The sequence below is a fragment of the Harpegnathos saltator genome, unplaced genomic scaffold (genome assembly GCF_003227715.2).
Source record: "Harpegnathos saltator strain DR-91 unplaced genomic scaffold, Hsal_v8.6 scaffold51, whole genome shotgun sequence".
In the NCBI taxonomy this organism is placed as follows: domain Eukaryota; kingdom Metazoa; phylum Arthropoda; class Insecta; order Hymenoptera; family Formicidae; genus Harpegnathos; species Harpegnathos saltator.
This window is the reverse complement of record NW_020230327.1, coordinates 1,086,419-1,106,323: the sequence shown is the minus strand read 5'-3', so window position 1 is coordinate 1,106,323 and position 19,905 is coordinate 1,086,419. Positions and strand designations below refer to the sequence as shown.

At 45.0% G+C, this 19,905-nt stretch overlaps 1 protein-coding gene across 4 annotated transcripts in view; it reads left to right on the top strand.

The window, feature by feature from the left end:
• The window catches only part of Myo10A (unconventional myosin 10A), a 41,577-nt gene that overhangs the window by 11,133 nt on the left and 10,539 nt on the right, over window positions 1–19,905 (top strand). Inside the window, exons 3-23 of one of the 4 annotated variants that reach the window (XM_025302667.1) lie at window positions 179–289; window positions 3,050–3,138; window positions 3,223–3,286; window positions 3,371–3,480; window positions 4,114–4,398; window positions 4,496–4,673; window positions 4,770–5,048; window positions 5,224–6,721; window positions 6,959–7,427; window positions 7,499–7,701; window positions 7,781–8,052; window positions 8,176–8,352; window positions 8,509–8,965; window positions 9,193–9,989; window positions 10,481–10,585; window positions 10,860–11,338; window positions 11,476–11,748; window positions 11,838–12,049; window positions 12,126–12,321; window positions 12,412–13,408; window positions 13,836–14,078. In XM_025302667.1, the coding sequence (XP_025158452.1) occupies window positions 179–289; window positions 3,050–3,138; window positions 3,223–3,286; window positions 3,371–3,480; window positions 4,114–4,398; window positions 4,496–4,673; window positions 4,770–5,048; window positions 5,224–6,721; window positions 6,959–7,427; window positions 7,499–7,701; window positions 7,781–8,052; window positions 8,176–8,352; window positions 8,509–8,965; window positions 9,193–9,989; window positions 10,481–10,585; window positions 10,860–11,338; window positions 11,476–11,748; window positions 11,838–12,049; window positions 12,126–12,321; window positions 12,412–13,408; window positions 13,836–14,078 (7,494 nt within the window). The remainder of the gene's footprint in view (window positions 1–178; window positions 290–3,049; window positions 3,139–3,222; window positions 3,287–3,370; window positions 3,481–4,113; window positions 4,399–4,495; window positions 4,674–4,769; window positions 5,049–5,223; window positions 6,722–6,958; window positions 7,428–7,498; window positions 7,702–7,780; window positions 8,053–8,175; window positions 8,353–8,508; window positions 8,966–9,192; window positions 9,990–10,480; window positions 10,586–10,859; window positions 11,339–11,475; window positions 11,749–11,837; window positions 12,050–12,125; window positions 12,322–12,411; window positions 13,409–13,835; window positions 14,079–19,905) is intronic. The other 3 variants (XM_025302668.1, XM_011139386.3, XM_011139385.3) reach the window with 3 other exon arrangements.

Here is a 19,905-nt window from a genome sequence, read left to right as displayed (position 1 = left end):
AATTTGAAGACACTTGGAAGACTATCTATACCACAATTTTTCCTATGTTATTCGAAACACGAAATATAGAGAATATGCGTTTAGCAATTTTTGTTCCAACAAGTAGCTAAGAAATTGGCCCCGATTGTCAACGTCACTCGACGATCAGTCATTTCAAACACGATCATATTACTTGCAGGGTGAATTGGTGTGGTTCGACCCTGGTGTCGGCCACGTGCTGCCAGGCGAGGTGCTGGAATACCACCGAGCTGCCAATGTACTTTCGGTGCAAGCGGTTATCGCCGGCAAGGTAAGACAGTCTCGATAGAAAGCGTTTAATCGCCTGCAGATTGACCGCGTATAATAAACCGGGCAGCGGGTGAAAAAGCGCTGACCAGAAGAGAGGCGGACAGGCCAGGCGTACGTTTAAACGTAGGTGCAAACGTGGTCCCTTCTATTCGTCAACATACAACTATGTCGAGACCGCGTAGCGGTCAACCGGTTATTCCGCATTTTCTGAGGACGACGACTATGCAGACGACTTGGCTACTTGACACTGTCTTCTTGTCCAAATGTTTGCATAAATGTCGCATTTCTAATTTTAGCTGCTGAAACATTTCGTCCTCTGAATATATTTATCAATTTCTACGTTATATTTTAATGTTCGCATACACACACGCAATGCCAGCGCTTAACCTCGATTTAATTTGGACAATGGCTGTTCGGGTGCTTCATTGCAAACAAAAGTCAAAACAAACAGAAATGGCATGAATACGCGTGATATTTGAGCAATTTGCCGGTTAGTTCTCGACTTTCTAGCGACCTTATACACGGTGTCTCGCAATGACCGCAATGACAAGGTAGATTGTAGAAATTCCGAAGTAAAACGGAACAAGTTTCTTTTCGTAAAAACTTCAATGAGACATCATTTGTTAATTATTCTGCGTTTCAGTGAGCACCAATTAGCCAATGACATTTGATCGCGGAATGTCATGGCGGTCTTTTAGCACTGCTCTGTCTCTGATGGATCAAATCACTTCTCGTTCGCCGAAGACTCGAATAACCGACACACGGTGCGTTGTTCGAATTTTTGCAGGAGGTAAAGGTTATTCCGTTTTGGCGAGGGAAATGTCGCGCTCCACTTTCGAAGCGACCATTAGAGGACACCCGGTGCATTTGAATGATCCATTAAACAAGAACGAGAACCACAACTCTCACGTCGCGCTCGCGTCCGTTTCAATCTGGTTTCCACCTTTTTCGCCTTCTCTCTGTCCTTCGCGTCCGTGCGAATTTCAAGTTCGTGCTCCCGCGCCGTGAATTGTTGCCATTGTTGGTCATCGATCCTCCCGCGGCGCGGGCGTCTCTAGAATTTAAAGAAACCACCACGAACCACGAACATCTCACGGTGAAGTGAGAGACAGGCGATTATTCACACGCATCGTTAACGTAATTTCCATTAATACGAGGCAACCGTGTCATTATGCAACCGACACCTACCGCAGGCCATTTAGCAACGCGGAGTTTTCTTGCCCGTCTGCTTTGTGCTCCCCGTACGTATTGTCGTGCACTAGTTGCAGCACTGCACTTCACCGGTGTCCCATTATAGATGACGGCGCACATTGGCGTAAAACGCAGCGGTCGTTCTTAGAATAACGCCTGAATAATTTAATGCTCAGGGTGATTTTGCGGAATTCTATACATCGACTTATTTTTAGTCCTGTAGCGGGAAAATTAGTTCACACGGATACGCGCTGGTAGTCTTAAAGTTACCCACTCTCCCCTATCTTAAGTAACGTAAAAAAAATTATTTCCTTGAATAACAATTGGTTTAACTTATTTTTTTTCTTTTAGAAGCGATATCCCCCAATCTTTGTAACAATTATCCGTAATAACAATTTTTTAGAGTCAATTACAACAATTCAGATATGTAACTCTTTAAGATACATATGTGCGCAAGTGTACATTTTTTGCTCCCCACATCTTGATTTATAATTGTTTATCACAATTCAAATATTTTAGAGTACGAGTGTATTAGCGATCTTGAGAGAACTGAGAGAAAAGTATATGATACTTGGAACTACAATGATATAGTAATACTAAATTATAGTCCGAAATATCATATTTATAGTAAGTATTACCATAATATCGGTAATAATTACGATATAGGCATAGTATAACCAACCATATAATATTTTCACTAAGTGTTATAGTAAGTTAAACTAAAATTATTGTATGGATACAAATATAAAATGGTAGATAAAGTAACTCTTTTATATAGTCAATATTGTCAGAATATTTGCTAAATGATGACAGATGTAACTATATGAATATTAAATCTCACTATATTTGTGAATGAGAAATTTCCATATATGTGGTAAAAGTAACTAAACAATTATTTCAGACAATCATTGACTATATATTTGTGTTTATTCTACTATATTCTGCAGGTTCCACGAACTATAAAAATATGGTTGACGCCAAAATGAACTATAAAATATAGTGAGATTATAGTTAATTCAACTATATTTTTCTATCAGTGTAGGGTCAGTATTGTATTTATAGATTATATTTATGCAGCTTTCTAGGATTTATCATGACCGTTTTCTCTCTTGTAAGAAGCAATAAAACGGGAAAGAGGTAAAGTAAGAAAATAAATAATAACGAGAAAATAAAGTGTCTCACTAATCCGTCATAAACAACGTATTGTCACCGACGCCAATGGAATTACAGCTGCAAACTCAGACGGTCCGGTATCCGGTTAGGTCTCACGTGAGTGGCTCTCTCGCGCGTCTTATGTGAATTCGCACGAATCCTCCTTTTTTTGTCGGACATTCTCCTCACAGGCCACGTCGAAGAAACGCGGCAAAAATGATCGCGAATTTTATATCGCAGATGGAAAGTTACGTTTTTAAGGGTTCGCCCGTAAATCCTTCTCTGCTGTCAAAAATTGCAAATAGCGAGTGTCGTCGAGCGTGATCGCAGATTCGCAAAAATTACGCGAATGCATATTACTGAGGCAGATCTTCGTGCAGAAACGCGGCGAATAATTGGCTGCAATTATGTATTTAAGCCGCAAGTCTTCACTCTTACCAACCTAAACGGAGTCAAGCCCAGGCAGGACTTGGGTCAAAATGGGGTGGAAGATATGATTCAGTTGACGTGAGTTTCGCCATTACTGCCCATCAAATCCAGTGATTATGACCGGTATTTCTTTTTTTCTAACAGTCCGATTAAATTTTCTAGGGACTTGAACGAGGCATCGTTATTGTGGAACTTGAAGATTCGTTACGACAAAGAATTAATTTATGTACGTCTCTTCCGCGTTATCTTATTTGACACTATTTAGTCATTAACAACTGATACCTATTAATTACTTATGATGCATTCGCAGACATACACAGGAAGTATCCTGGTCGCGGTGAATCCGTACAAAATGTTCGATATTTACGGATTGGATCAAGTGAAGCTCTACGAAGGGCGGATCCTTGGGACACTTCCACCGTCAGTACCAACTCTTTCATGTTTTAATAATTCATATTTTATGTAACTTAAGCAAAGCCCGCAAAGATCAGCTTGCATTGTGATCACTTTGTGTCTACACGCAAAAAAAGGATTAGCCGAAGGAGCTAAAATATAGCTGCGATAGCTAAGACGTATCTTTGAAATAGGGACAGCTGATGTCGTTGCTATCGAACCTAAATTTATTAGCTCTTCAAACTTATTCGTTGCAGCAAGAAATATTAGCTGCTAGAAACAAATGACATGTAGCTGAATCCACTATGCTACCATATTCTTCGCAATAGAATATAATAATATTTGCAGTATAAAGCTAAGAATTTTAACCAAAATTATATATTCTTCGTTATTCGTGTTTAGCAGTTTTAGCTACTTTAACCATCAATTTTAGGTAACCAATAGCTGCAACTTTCTTAACTACTCATGCTAAGGTGCGCTTTCGATTTTAAATAATAAAGTTGTACTTTGTAATGAATACATTTTACCTTCGATAACCAATTTTTAGCAATGACAGTAAAACAGCTAAATTCGAACTAGCTACCGACATTTAGCTAATATCGCTAAATCATTTTTTTGCGTGTAAATCCGGATATAATTTCATGTGCAAATCTTCCGCAGGCATTTATTCGCCGTGGGCTCATCCGCGTACAGCCAGGTGACTGCGGCCAACAATTCCAGTGCCAATCAGGTGGTCGTCATTTCCGGCGAGTCTGGCTCGGGAAAGACGGAATCTACGAAACTAGTGATGCAATATCTCGCGGCGGTCAATCGCGCGCCGAATAATCTGGTCACCGAGCAAATACTGGAAGCGACGCCGCTCCTCGAGAGCTTCGGGAACGCTAAAACGCCGCGGAACGACAACAGCAGCCGCTTTGGAAAGTACTTGGAGGTTCACTTCAGAGAGTAAGTAACGTTAAGAGGGAAAAAGCGAACGTTCACACGTCACAGTTTCGCTCGTCACGATTATGGAAACTTCAAGTAATTTTTCTTTATTTACTAGCGGTGCGATCATAGGTGGTAGGATAACGCAATATCTGCTAGAAAAGAGTAGAATAGTAACTCAAGCTTCGGAGGAGAGGAACTACCACGTGTTCTATGAACTTCTAGCTGGGCTTGACCAACAACTCAGGGATAAATACGGTCTTCTTACGCCGGACAAGTATTTTTATCTGAATCAGGTATGCAAAGACCATGTATCTTCGCTGTTCAGAAAAGGAGGAAAATGCTCGATCACGTAATTACATTGACAAGAATGTTTCGTGTTCGTTTCTCAGGGTGGAAACTGCGAGATCGACGGCAAAAGCGACGTTCAGGATTTCAAGGCGCTACTATCGGCCATGCAAGTCCTAGGCTTCACGTCCGAGGAGCAGGACACCATCTTTAAGATTCTAGCCAGTGTACTGCACTTGGGTAACGTGTACTTTCACCGGAAGCAAATGAGGCACGGTCAGGAAGGAGTGGAAGTCGGTTCCGACGCTGAAATACGCTGGGCGGCGCACCTCCTTCAAGTAAATTCCGATGGCATCATCCGAGCGCTAACTACGAAGACAACGGTGAGTTTCCATCCAGTCAGCGCGAGGAACATCGTAGAGGTTGTTAAGAGAAGAACGTTTTACGTCATACGTCTTCTGAATGTTTGTCGGATTCCTCTATTGGATATTGGATTCTTAGGCTCTCGTGGCTTAAATTAACAGCACGAGACATAAATTCTCTTGCTTATTGCCGCAGGAAGCGAGGAACGAGCGAGTCTTTACAGCTTTGAACATTGACCAGGCTCTCGACGCCAGAGACGCCTTCGCGAAAGCTCTGTACAGCTCGCTATTTTCGTGGCTGGTAGCGCGCGTCAACCACATCGTCTACAAGGGCACGAAGCAGACAGCGGCCATCTCGATCCTCGACATCTTCGGCTTCGAGAATTTCACGGAGAACAGTTTCGAGCAGCTGTGCATCAACTACGCGAACGAGAACCTGCAGTTCTACTTCAACAAGCACATCTTCAAGCTGGAGCAGCAGGAATACGCCAAGGAGAAGATCGACTGGACCACCATCAATTACACGGACAATTTGCCGGTTATTCACTTGATAGCGAAGAAACCGGTGGGCATTCTTCATCTGCTGGACGACGAGAGCAACTTCCCCAAGGCGACGGATCTTTCCTTCCTGGAGAAGTGCCATTACAATCACGCGCTAAGCGAACTCTATTCGAGGCCTAGAATGAGCTCGGCGGAGTTTGCAATCCGACATTACGCTGGCCAGGTCTGGTACAACGTGGAGGGCTTTTTGGATAAGAACAGGGACACCTTGAGGCCGGATGTTGTCGAGTTGCTGATCAGCAGCAAGATCTCGATGGTCAGTAAGATGTTCCAGCACGTGAGAACTACTCATGAGGCTAATAAGACGATGAACAAGCCGAATGGCAGATTCGTCACGATGAAGCCGAGGACACCGACCGTTTCGGCACGGTTTCATGACAGTCTCCAGCAGCTCCTAGATTCCATGTCCCAGTGCAACCCGTGGTTTGTCCGCTGCATCAAGCCGAACACGGAGAAAGCTCCGATGAAGTTCGACATGCCGTGCGTGCTTGAGCAACTGAGATATACGGGAATGTTGGAGACGATCCGCATCAGGAAAACCGGCTACCCGGTACGTCTTTTGTTCGGACATTTTGTGGACCGGTACCGATACCTTGTCTCGACGCATTTGCCGAGGGGGGCGCCTAACAAGGAGCTCTGCAGGATTATTTTGAGTAAAGCGGCGCCAAAGGAGGCTCAATCGCAGTATCAGCTCGGGCTCACCAGGGTATTCCTACGGGAGTCGTTGGAGAGAGCCTTGGAGTACAACAGAGCGTTGATTCTGGAGAGAGCAGCCATCACGGTTCAAAGATATACGAGAGGCTTCTTGGCACGCAGAAGATTCCTCAACATCTCCCGCAGCACGGTGCTGATACAAGCTGTGTATCGTGGCTATCGCGAGCGGAAGCAGTTCCGCGCGATGAAAAAGGGTGTCCTGATGGCGCAGAAGTTGTACCGCGGTAGGAAGCAGCGAGACAGATTCAAGGTGTTGAAGGAAGAGATGACGAAGAGAGCGGAAATCGAACGAGCCAGTAAGGAGCGCGCGAAGGCAAAACAGCAACGAGAGGAGCAAGAGAGAACGTCGCGAGCTGTTGCTGGTGTAAACCACTTGGAAATTCCCGCAGAATTAGCCTTTATCTACAGTAAACTCGATGGTATGTTTTTATCGAACGGACGCGGAGATGCTTAAAAGATACGAAGACGTTGCAAATTCTAATGTTGGAATTTTTGATTCTCATATCTGTTTCTCTCTCTCTCTCTCTCTCTCTCTCTCTCTCTCTCTGTCTCTCTCTGTCTTTCTCTCTCTCTCTCTCTCTCTCTCTCTCTCTCTCTCTCTCTCTTAGTTTTGTAGATAGCATTCAACATCCATTGGACTTACTTGTAACTTTCAGATTGGCAGCCTACGCACTCTGAACGAAACCTCCTTAAGGTCGTCGGTCAAGTCGTCCCGATGAATTACAATTACAACTTGCCATCTGACATCGACCAGTATCAGTTCTCAAAGTTTACGAACATTTACTTCAAGAGTCACATCTTCGGGATGAAGCGGGAGCCAATTAAGACGCCTTTCCTAGCAAAGGCTCGTGATCAGGATTACACGGACTCCCTGATGATTTTCAAGATGATCTTACGCTTCATGAACGAGAACAATCTCAGCGGTAAGCGAGAGCAGGCATTGGGCGACTATATTGTTAACAAGGGCATCGTGAATGAGAAGCTGAGGGACGAGATATTGTGCCAATTAGCAAATCAGACCTGGAAAAACGAGAACGACGCTAACAAGGAAAGAGGATGGCTGCTGCTGTCCAATTGCTTGTCAGCCTTCCAGCCTAGTGCTACCCTCTTCAAGTATCTTCTCAAGTAAGTGTCCTCGTTTATCGGACGCGAATGCGTCACCGCGAGATTGTTTCTAATTAAAATTCTGCAATCAGGTACGTCTCGGATCACGCCTACGACGGCTACAAAGCGTACTGCCAACGCAAGTTGCTGCAAGGTGAAAGAACGGTGTACCGTGTGATGAATAATAATCAGCAAACAGTGCACCAAGTACCCAGGAATTACCCACCGTGTGTGCTAGAATGGCGAGCCAACAGGAATCGTGTAAATATAGCGTTGAATGTTGGCTTCTACGACGGTAAGGTTTTCCCGAATTCCCAATGACAAAGTACCCCATAACGAAAAGTCCAATGTAACGGTTGTTCTTGACTTTACAGGCGAGACAACTACCTGCGCGATTGATTCTTGGACGACATGCGAAGAATTGGCTAATCTCGCGATACAGAATCACGGGGTGGAAAACAACGGCTGGACGATCACGCTCTGGAATCAACTGGACGGTCCAGACGCCATCGTGACGGAGACCAATGGCTTCGATTACGTTCTAGATTTGATCTCGGAGATGGAATTGGCGCCGGCTTTCCCAGCTGCTAAGCACATGTTTTTGGAGCAACGCAAGAACAGCCTGCCGCCTATAAAGAAACGAGAAGTGAGACAATTTCGATGTTAACTTTGAATGATAAAAGAGTCTTGTGGAAGACATTAATTTCAAGAATCAGAAAATGCAGTAGAGAAAAAATATACAATATAATGAAGACACATCTTTCTTCAGCACGCCCAGGTAATTCGGGAATTGGAACAAGAGATGGAAATCCCTGTCCTAAAGACCTTCCAACCTCTGGAAAGAAAATCAGTGCCAAAAGTAGTCGATAAGCCTGTTGAACCAGAAATTCAGACACCTAGGCGACCGATTGTCCCTCCGCCACAACCACCTGTTGCAAAACCACCCGTATGTATTAGTCTGATGAATTGATGAAATTTCTATGTTTTAATTCTTTTTCTCATAGATGAAAGCCAATTGACCAACAATTAACGCGTGTTAACCTCATATCTACTATTTTCTTATATCAGGTTTGTTTAAAAATGTAATATTCTCCACATGTAGGTACGAAAGCAATCGCACGAGGTTATTTTAGAGACCACAATGGAGACAGGGTTGTCGAGGAAATCCGCCTTGAACGACCGATACTTTGAAAAGGAGAAGCAGCGCAGCCGAAGCTTGGACAACTTACTTCAACCGGAAGTCGTACCTTCGCCAGTGAAGCTCGCTAATCTTGGGCTGTCCTCGTCCAAACTGAACGAGCGGTATCATAGCCTGGAGAGGATTGGTGAGACTTCGGCGGTCAGTAATGTCGAATACATGACTCGCAATGAGATCGCGCAAGAGAGAAAGTACAGCAGGATTACAAGGACAACGGAGCCCAATATCGTCGAAGAGGAGGACCTCACACTCGACTTTGAGTATCCAGACATCCAGTCCGTCAGTCAAACCGGCAGATCGGAAGACGACAAGAGCAGCTACATCAGATCGCAAACCAGATTCATCAAATCGCAATATCCCGGTAAGCAGATAACAATGAGCATTACCTTCATTATCTGTCGCAAGGTTCGGATGGTTGATACGTGTTATAAGCACCAATGGCACTGAGCTTGTCTCACTTTCATTACTTAACTTGCTCTTGCGCAACGTTACTCCCAGAATTTCCGCGGCAGTGAAAGTCGCGGTGATTACGCAACTAAATTTTTCCGTATCACCTTCGTGCAGATCGATCACTTCTCTTGCTTTCAGGCAAACGTGCACTGCCGGGAAGCCAGTCTAGTCGCGCGTACATCGAAAAGAGTGAATATGGTGTGAAATCATCAGCCATGTCCGACACCAGCGAGGCACCGTCTTTGGCATCACACGTACGCCGCGTTAGAGTGCCCAGTCAAGCTTCCGATGTGGACCAGTTTCTGGACGAGCTTTTTATGCCAGTTCTAGACGGTAATCTTGACGAACTGTCGGATGCCCGCAGTTTGGCCGCTTCGATAAAAGGTTCACGGGACACTAGACCGTCTGGCAGCCAAATAGTGCTTGAGGATGTGCAGGAAATCGATCGTCGAACTATCGAACCAGCTACTACCGATGACTTCGTCGAAAGTATGATGGCAGGCGATAGTGCTGAAGACATCAGCGCGGCTGAATTATCGAAGAGAATCAAGGGAGGCGGCAATATGGACATTCCCAATCAAAATGCAGCCTTCAACTTCAGTCCTATCGCTCAGAGTATGATGTCTCCACCCATGATGATGCCGATGTTCAGTCCTGCTCAACAAGTCCCAGCCACTCAGAATACCAGCATGAGCATGGGCGCAGGCTTCATGCCTATCCCGATCTACAGCATGCAGGGTCTCAGTCTGCCACAATATCCCAATTCACCGCCCAGCCAAAACAACGACATGATGGCGTACCAGCAGAACCTCCAGCGAGCTTTCCTGCAGAGCGCAATGGCGCAAAACATTCAAATACAGCAGCAGCTATTGGCACAGAATCAAGCTCTGCAACAGTTGTTGGTCCAGAGCCCGCAGAATTCAACACAGCAACCGGTGAGAAATTAATAAGAAGAGCGATAAGAGAGAAATCTGTACAAAGTCCAATATCCCAGGTTTACGTAATTGACCCGCAGTAGATTGGTCTGTTTATCGTGCTTCGAATTGATTGGATTAGTTTCGTCAGCCCCAACACAGTTATCCAGAAGAATTTGAATCTTTTGGATGTACAATCCGTCGGAAAAATTTGTTGGGTGCCTGATTGAATCGCTCATTGAATAATTCACAAATTCCTCGGGATTGAACCACGATAAGAAGATCAAAGGTGCGAACATTGCATGTCAAGGACTATCACAAAAAGGTTCACCGCTGTCGTCGCGGCTCTCATTGTCACGTTTCACGATCACTTAACTGTCATTAACTCGGTGATCCGTAATTGACGGTTAATGTCCGCGTTTAATGAAAGCTAACTCTTAACTATGGAAATATGGTTCTGGACGATCCTATGGGTTTCTGAGCCGCGTCGCGGCACGGGTGTGTGTTTCCAGAGCACGGTGTTACCCGCTGGCCCCTCAAGCATGAATCTTGTCCCCCCAGCCCCCCCAATCGGTGCCCAAACGGGGCCCAATGATTCTATCGGACGCTACTCCAAGGTATCTACCGATTTTAACTAACCTACGCTCTCTATCGCGGCTTCCCAACTACGACTACAGAAGTATCGTGTACATATCGGCTAGCAGAATCCGCGGGAGAGATGTTCGGTGTGTTAGGGCTAACCAGAACAATGTCTCATTCACCGGATCATCATAGCCCTACCCAGTAAACGTTGTAATCTCGAGTCGACCCGCGTGCAATTATCACTGCAAATGACCTTTAGTCGGAAGCATTTTTGAACACAGACCTCATCACCGATCTTTCTTCGATTAGGTCTCATTTAGAGAACCCGATGATGGTGAATTATGGTCGACAGAGAAAAGGGGGACACCATTGCAATCCACGCCAACGAGTCAACGACAAGAAACAATGACGGTGAAGGCGCAAATTCACAGATCCCAAAGTCCACTTAGAAAGAATTCCGAGGCTACACGGAAGACGAGCGTTGATTATGCACGGAAGATCAGTGTGGATCGCAAGACAACGGACAGAAAGACGTCCTCGGGACAAACGGAACTCAAGAGAACCAGCTCAAGTAAGAGTAACGTGCAGAGCAACTTTACTAACGTGCTCAGCGAGCTGAAGAACAGGAAAAGCAGCGTGGACAGCAATTTCTCCAGTTCAAGCAACAACAAAGGTGTCCCACCACCCCCACCGATGCCTCCGCCTTTAGAATCTCACGATCCTTCGGAGTCCAGGCCGTTCCTCGATCCGTACGGAAGGGCGAAAACTGTGCGCATTGGAAAATGGAGGTAAATCCAAGCTCCGTCAAATTAATAGCGTGAATTTCTTCAAGATTCCTTAAACATTTGGAGTCTATTAGATTCTCTAGTTTTTTTACAATCAAGTCTTAATTTTTCGATTGTTCGATTATTTTGAAATTGTTTAGGTGGCCGCCGCCCAGCGACTCTAATGAGAATCAAGGACAAGACAGTTTTATAGAATTCAAAATGCGTCAGCAGCAACAACAGCGTAAGATAACTCCGCAATATCAGGAATACGATCAAGGGGAAGGCGAACCAGCGACAGAGGGCGGCGTCGAATGGGAAGAATTCGAGATCGAGAATATAGTTACCAACGATGTCGCTCATCCACCAGCGAGTACGACCAAGCATGAAAACGGATACAAGGAAGAAGGAGAAAAGAAGAAGAAGAAATCAAAGTAACAGATATTAGACTTTTCTTCATGCTCATACACTCATATTGCTTTTGAAAGAACGTGTTGATTCAAATAGTTAAATTTCTTCGTAGATCGGCCTTGGAAGTAGGTGCACAGAGGCCATCACCGGGAAGCATAGGCAAATTGAAGCTCAGCTCGGAGATGAGGCAAAGATTGGAAAAGGTGACAGCAAATCATAGTGTGAGATCCACGAAGACGGCTGAGAAGCCAGCTCTTCCGCGAGAGGACGGGAAGGTTAAACGCTTAGAGGATAACAGAAAGCTCCTGTTAGAGCAGCAATTGGGTAATTGGATTTTTGCTCGCTCACTAAAAGACCGCGAGGATTCCAAATATTGAAAGAAACGAAATATTCTCTCCAGGTGGTAGATGGGACGATTATTCTTCTACTGTCGACGACACCCAAAGCGTCACTTCCAAAGGCACAACTGATATGATGACACAAGCTCAGGTTGTGAGGACACAAATCGAGAGAATGGAACGACCTGTACCGCCTCCACCACCCGTTACTCCGCCACAACCTCCGAGTCCAAGAGGTGGAAGTGTTTACAGCAACAGGTAGTGATGTCAATCGGTTTAATTTGTACTGGAAAGCACATGTGTTTGCACATAAAAAGAGAGGAAACTTTTTCCCTTGTTTGAAAACAGTTCACTCGTTTGCAGTCAATCCGGTGTGCCTCAGCCGCGATCACCACCAACGCCGATCGAGCCGAAAAGCCGTGATTCCTTCCGTACGTCCCCTGACTCCGAGGCTTTCGATCACTTTCCGAAGAACCAAATGTTCAGCCAAAGCCGCGATATCTTTGCTTCGCAGCAGCATCTGCGCGACAACCATGATTACCGAAGCGACTTCGAGAAAGCTCGCGCTCAGGACGCTAAGTCTAAGGACTTCTACGGGAAGGACAGTACCGACCTAGCGAGCTCGACGCGCGATCGTAATTCCGACTTCGATTCGCGTCGCGACTTGAATTCCGAAATCTTCGATTCCAAATACGCGTTCGATGGCTCAAATGGTAAACGCGATCCCTTCAGCATGACCCGAGATGTGTCTCCCAAATCACGAGACAGCTTCGGCATGCCGTCGCCGCGAGACTTTGGTGTCGTCCCGAATACGAGGGAATCCTTTACTGTCGCGCGACAAAGCTTCAAGAAGCTAGATCGGGAAGCGGACAGACGATCGAGCGTGGCCTCGACCCACCGTACCGACAAGATGGAAAGAATTGAGATCGAAGAGTGGCCGGAATTTCTCAAGCCGGTGTTACCACCTGCTGATAAGCCGGAGATCGAGAAAGTCCAGGAAGTAGTGAACACTAAACTCTACCCGCAGACTTCGAACGCGCATTTCACGTACAACAGAGTCACGTGGACGTTGAGGGTGAAGAAGGAGGTGTTTGCACCTAATGAAACATTGAACAGTCCTTTGGCGTTGCACTTGGTGTTTTGCCAAGTCGCGTACGATGTATTGGCGACCTCCAGTATACGGATTACCAAGGAAGATCGACAAAACATGTTGAAGATGTTGGATAACTACGGTGTTACGCTGGACAATCTCCAAAGCACGCAACATAAGATCACAATCAAGAAGAACATTGTGGACATGGCGAAGCAGTGGCCGTTGTACTTTGCCAGGATATTTCCCGTGTCGGTAAGTTCACTTTTACACCCCGCTTAACGTTCCGGCTAATCGTGCAAGAAATTTGTTTCGGAAACATTAGTTTTAGTTTCAGTTATAAAGTTGGTAGTCTTCAAACTAACACGTTCCGATTGATCAGTTGATTCATGCGATCGACTTTACGATCGGCAGATTTGGTAATCAAGAATAATAAGTAATAAAAAAGCTGTCTAATATTATAAAATCGGTGACTAAAACCAAGTTTGTAAACAGAAATAGCTCACGGTATTGTAAACGTCCGAGCGTGACCAGTTGATCGATCCCAAATCAAAATTTCCGAAACCGATCTCGAAATAGACCTAAAATTGTTCCGATTCTCTGGCATCTCGATCGAGTGAGAACAATGGCGCCGACATTATTTTACTTCCGCCTCATTCGAATCTCACTAATTCCTCCACAGATCGGCCCGCAACACCCAGAAACGCAGCACGTGGCGGTGTCGCATCACGGACTCCGACTGATCAAACGCACATCCAACGGGGATCTAATAATCCTGGAGACCCTGCCGCTGGAGGACATCGTCTCCGTGAATTCCTCCAGGGCGGGCGTGTGCGTATTGCAGATCGCGTCGGGAGTCAGGCTGCCTCTGCACACCAATCGCGCCCCGCAGTTGGCAGAGATGATCGGCAGATACATCAAACTGGTGAGTAAAACGTCCGCTCGTCCTCGCCGGAGGTGGTCTCGAACCGCGCGCGCTCGTCCACGACCAATTAACGATCAGTGTAGGAATTATAACGGCATGAGGTACTTCATAAGCCGTAACCGAGGCAACCGCAGGCAACGCCTAGTGTAAATTACGTTTCCAGTGAGTGGTCATATGTGCTGGCCAATGCCTTCTGCACACACACACTTCGTCTCTTTTTCTTCTCCCTTGATCTCTCCCCTTTTCCGCCGTTAGTGAACGTCGGAATTAGCGATCCATTACCGACGCCGCACTCGCCGTCCTCGAAGATTACACCACATTGGCTCGATTTTCGTCGCGAGCATATTCGCGGGCGCCTTCTTTTCGTTTCTGAAATTCTCCCGTCGTCATAATTTTCACAGAGGAGACCATTTTGGATGCGTGCTTTGGATTGGTGCGATCCTCATTGCCTTGTTGTAATTCTACCGAGACGCACAGAGCCGTGGCTGAAAATAACGTTCCTCCTCCGTGTGTTTTATCCCAAGAACCTTGATCGCGCCTATTCTAAGTGAATCATTACGGCCGCGGAACAGCGGAGTTTTTTTGCGCGGGGGGTGGAGGGGGACATAGAAAGACAGAGGGAAGGAGAGGGAGGGAGAAATCCGTCCCGAGCGTCTTGTGCAAGCGGAGAGATCGGATTTCTCATAACATGCGCTGTGCACGTCCGACAGATGCACCTGCATGCATCGTCGCCGCACGCGATTCGAGAAGCGGATTGTTCAGCGTGACGGACGTTCGCCCGTCCGTCCGACAGATCGATGGCTAGGTGCAAAAGAGTTGTTACTGGGAACGCTCAGTTTTTCTCAATACGGTCGTTAAAGATTTCACCTTGATGGCGCGGATCAAGTGCGTCTATGACGACGCCAATTTTTTTCCTCGGAAGGGGAGAGGGGGAGAGAGAGAGTTGGATATACGATCAATAACGCGGATCAAAATACTCGCGCGAGTCAAGACAATGTCGCAGAAGCGAATCCTTAACATCAGAAGGACCGGATTTGACGACTCCCCTAGAAGAACCGTAGGAGTCAATTTGGCTCCAAGCATATCTTTTCGTAAATAACAAACAGAAAGAAACGAAACGTATAGGTAATTGTGAAATTTAACGTTTTAACAATAATATCGTTAATTTATTGAACAAAAAAAGAACTGTTAGTTATATTACATTAAATTCGTTTTAGTCTTGTTGAAAGTGAAATACAACACCGTTATGTACTACAGGAAACGCATTTGTACATAATTTTCTTTGTACATTTATCACACACAATTTTTTACACGAACGACATTTTCCAACTTTATGATTTTTTTGCAGTTTTTTTTTTTTTCATTTGACAAAATGGTCGTTTGCCCGAAGCATCGTCGGATTCAGTTTCTTCTCCGGTTGAATCAAAATTTTGGGACTTTCGTCTTTGGACAACATATGGTGCATTCAACTCTTCCGCGAGATTTTGTAAAAAGATTCTTCTTGATATTTTTTTACATGTAACTTCTTTGTATATAATCCATGCATTTATAGCAGCAAAAGCCAAAATATTATAAAAAGTATGAACTAGCCAACGGCGAGATGCTATACACATGCATATATGTATGTATATCCACGTGTACATATGTATGTATATAATTGTTTTTCAAGCGAACAAATAGATAGATACACATAAAAATATTTATTTATCTATTTAAAGTCATAAAACTTGTAAAATAAACCTGTAAAACATATGAAAATGCAATATCAGATATAAGGGAAATTGGCTCCAACGGTTCTTCTAGGCAGATAATTAAATAAAAATTCGACCATCTTATATAATTGAAAAAGTTTTCTACCAAACTTAAGCACATGAGAAATGATGAAAAGTCACAAAAGAATATCACGCGGAGGCAAAGTTGAGAAAAGTTATAGCAGTTTACATTTTGTGAGGAGCCAAATTGGCTACCTCGGTCTCTCCAGTGTTAACACGTATACGTTCAATAATGTTACCAATGTTTGCCACAGATAAGACGTGCTCGGCCGGATAGCGATAATTGTGAAAACAATCTGTATCACTCGATAGCGACGGTAATTTGAAGCTCATGCCTTCCTGTGCAATCGCGCTGCATAGAATCTTTCATTCCATCTTTACTTTCACTTTGCGACTATTGGCAGTTACACGTGCAATTCGCTCCATGTCGCATATCGGCATTACACTTGATTAGGGTGATTATTAGTCGAGGTCGCGTAAGCGGTCATTGATAAAGCATGCACGCAATTTCAAATTCCATCGCGGGTTATGTAACAGCAAGAAAACCCGCGTTACGTGATCGTGCGAGCGAGTGCGTGCTGTGTTCCTCGAGTGGCGGTAAAAACACGAACAAATGTCGCTTCGTGGCAGCTACAGTCTGCAGGATGATGTCAAAAGATCGGCACGGAGGTATGCGACGCAACGTGCGCCACGCACACTGCGCACCTCGTCGCTCGTTTCGAGTACGGTCTATCGTAAAAATACGCGACTCAGTATGACATGAGAACATTAACTCGCGGGAAGAAATCATCGGCGGAGTGAAAATATCAAGTGGCAGCCACCCATAGGAAACCGGTTTAATTAGTCGCGTAGCACCATTGTGTCTGTCACACACGTCTCGTGGAAGAAGTCTCCGCGATGAAGAGTGTAATGTAACATCCTGCTATTTCTTTTTCTTTTTAATATCATTTGGCGGAGGCATCACGGAGAATGATGCGGTAAAAGGGAAGTCGAGTGAGAGGTATTCGGATTTCTTTCGAGTGATTCCGAGTTCAAGTAACTCGCATTTACCGTAGGTGGTACCTCCTCGCATTAGCACGAAAGCACCGGAAGCGGTTTGAATTGCTAATGCGAGACCGCCGGTGTTCATTATCTCTTTCTGCCACGTTGGCCCAAATTCCCTTTATCTTTATGCCCTTCGTTCTTCCGTCTACTTCACACATACACACACACACACACACACACACACACACACACACACACACACACACACACACACACACATACACACACACACACATACACACACACACGCACGCACGCACGCACGCACGCACGCACACAGCTGTAGAGTAAAATTGGAGAATTTTCCAAACGTTCCACAGACAAATTTTCATCTCGCACAAAGTCACTCTTTGAGACCTTTCAAGAATGCCTTGAACGAATGCTCAACAAACGGCAGGAACTACATGCCATGGCTATAGAAAGCGTGTTTCATAATATATTTTCCAGGTTTTACGTGCGCCATTCTGCAAGGTAAGCGTTCCTATCCCGTATTAATAGTTCATTTGCTAGAAATGTACATCTCATAAAAATGTGCATACTTCTTCGGTGAGGATATTGTTAATTTATTGCACATTATTACTCAAATGAGGAAGTTACTCTTTTACGGAATTATAATGGTAATTTTTCGAAGCCAAGAAATTAATTATAATTACTTGTTAGGGATGAATGATAATTATGATTCTGGCGCAGGATGATGGCAAGGAGATAAACGGAGATGTAGCTCCTAATTAAATTTCTACGGAGCGATACGAATTTCAAAATAGTTTTTTCATCTTCTTCGTGTAAGAAACATTGCTTGCGGCTCAGAAAATTATTGGTTTAAAAAAGAATTTTAAAAGACTTAAAATCATATTATGAAGCTAAGCCGCATGCTGGATTCTGACGAGACGTTCTAAATTGAAACGTAATATTATTGTTTTATTTTCGTCGAGTTAACCTTCGGACCAAGTACACTTAAAATATACTCTTCGTTAACGTAATGCAAGTGTTGCAAGAAGACAGAATGTATAATAATAAGTGGCATTAAATTTTATGGCGTTTGCACTTTGTGCATCCTCACGTGATGCCTCGGCGACTAAAATTGCGGAACGAAAGAGCATAGAAATGGAAAATGTCAGGTAGAGGGGGAGGAGAAAGAGAGACAGAGAGAGAGAGAGAGAGAGAGAGAGAGAGAGAGAGAGAGAGAGAGAGAGAGAGAGAGAGAGAGAGAAAGAGAGTTTTCCCGCATACACATGCATTCGCTGTCGTTCAACCAGTCTTTCTAAAAGTGAGCAAAAAATGTCTCGAGCAATCCGGATCGCGGAAAATATTTTGTTCCCCGAACCGGTAGGAGAAAAATGTCGAAGCGAAACCATGGAAAGAACGCGAAGCGAGAAAGTATCACTGATGTAAAGACGGAAACCGACCCGAGTTTCTCGCCATCGTGAATGAAACGCTCCGAAAAGTGAGACTCTCATGAAACGGAAATTGCTTCTGCGGTAAATTCATGAAGAAGGAAATTTTTTTCTTTTTTTAGCAACTTTTAGTATATAGAGATAAAAAATTGCGCGCGTTTCCGCGCGGTCCAAGACAATGAAAATTATGCGTACGTTTATATACATATCGAGTTACGTGTTGGGTAATTAAGGGTGATGGATTTTAAGGGTCACGCAGGTAACGGCTTTTAAGGGTCTCACAGGTAACGAGTTTCTCACAGGAAACGTTAGCGGCAGGTGCATCACCTGCACAACCGTGTGAACTCCGAAACTTGCTCTTCCGCGGTCTCCTAAACCCTGAAAAGGAACGAAAAGGGAAACCGAATGACGGCGCCTTCGGAATTTTCCGGTTTTGCTCTTCAATAGACGAGAACGCAGGAAAATTGAAGTCCCATCGCGCATGACGGGCGTGGGATTGGAGATTTTGCGCACTGCTCTCATCGAGCCTGAATCACAATAATCTAGCATAATGAGCTATCGCTTCCGACTCTTTCCTCCGCTTTCCGGTTCCGATTTCTATTTCATTGCTGTGCTCGTGATGTGTATTGTCGTGCCGTGAATCAGGCGTGTATCGCGCAGAAGACTGTAGTTTTCTACGTTTGACCAAAACTCGAGATCCAACTTTTTACGTTCTAAATAATTGAGAAAAAAAAGTTCTTCGCCTGATCGGACTTGGAAAGTACGGATATGTATGCGTAAAAATGTCCCACTTTTCGTTCAACTTAATTGATGATGTTTGTATCAACGCGTATTCAACGTTTATTTATTATTCGGAAAGTTAATTAGAGAGACGCGGGACGCTGAATATTGAGGAGCCGAAAGAAATCCAGATAAAAACAGGTCCCATGAATCTGGGACAATCCGCGTATGTGGGCAACTGTTTTCACTTTATCGTTACATTTTAATTTCGGCCTAATCGGCTGGAAGCGGCAAGGTTGAGGCGTCAGAACAGTTATAACCTCACTCCATTTTCGACGACTCCGCTTTTCATTGCGGGTGTCTTCCTGCCGGGCGAAGAAAACATTCCTGCGGTAATGCTCCTCGACATGCATCTCATTGGACATTCCGGAACGTGCGTTCCGATCGAACAAGATCGAGCGGCGCGAGAAGAGCATCCTCTTCTTCGGTAAGAGCGGCGCGCAGCATGATTTTCCATACTAGCGTATGCCACGCATACCGCGAAGAGCACCGATGGTGGGGCCCGACCCAGATATCCGTCTTCCGAAGGCATCAGCTAACAGAATACAGCCGGTAGGGAACGACGGTGCCTATCAGAAGCTTTGCGGCCGCGGCTCCTCAGTTCATCGACTGCCGTCGTGCCGTGTGCTGCAACGCGCCGCACACTCGCGCTGAACCTTCCCTTCCGGTGTAGGAGACCTCGAAAAGAGCTGACATTTGGCGAGAGAGCTCGTCGACTGAAATTCGCCCGTGAGGAAAGGAACTCAATACTGCGCAGTAGCCAACAAGAAACAGCGATAACGTTGCTGGATCGGGAATTAAATTAAAGTTTTCGGAGAAGAAATTATATCAAGCGAG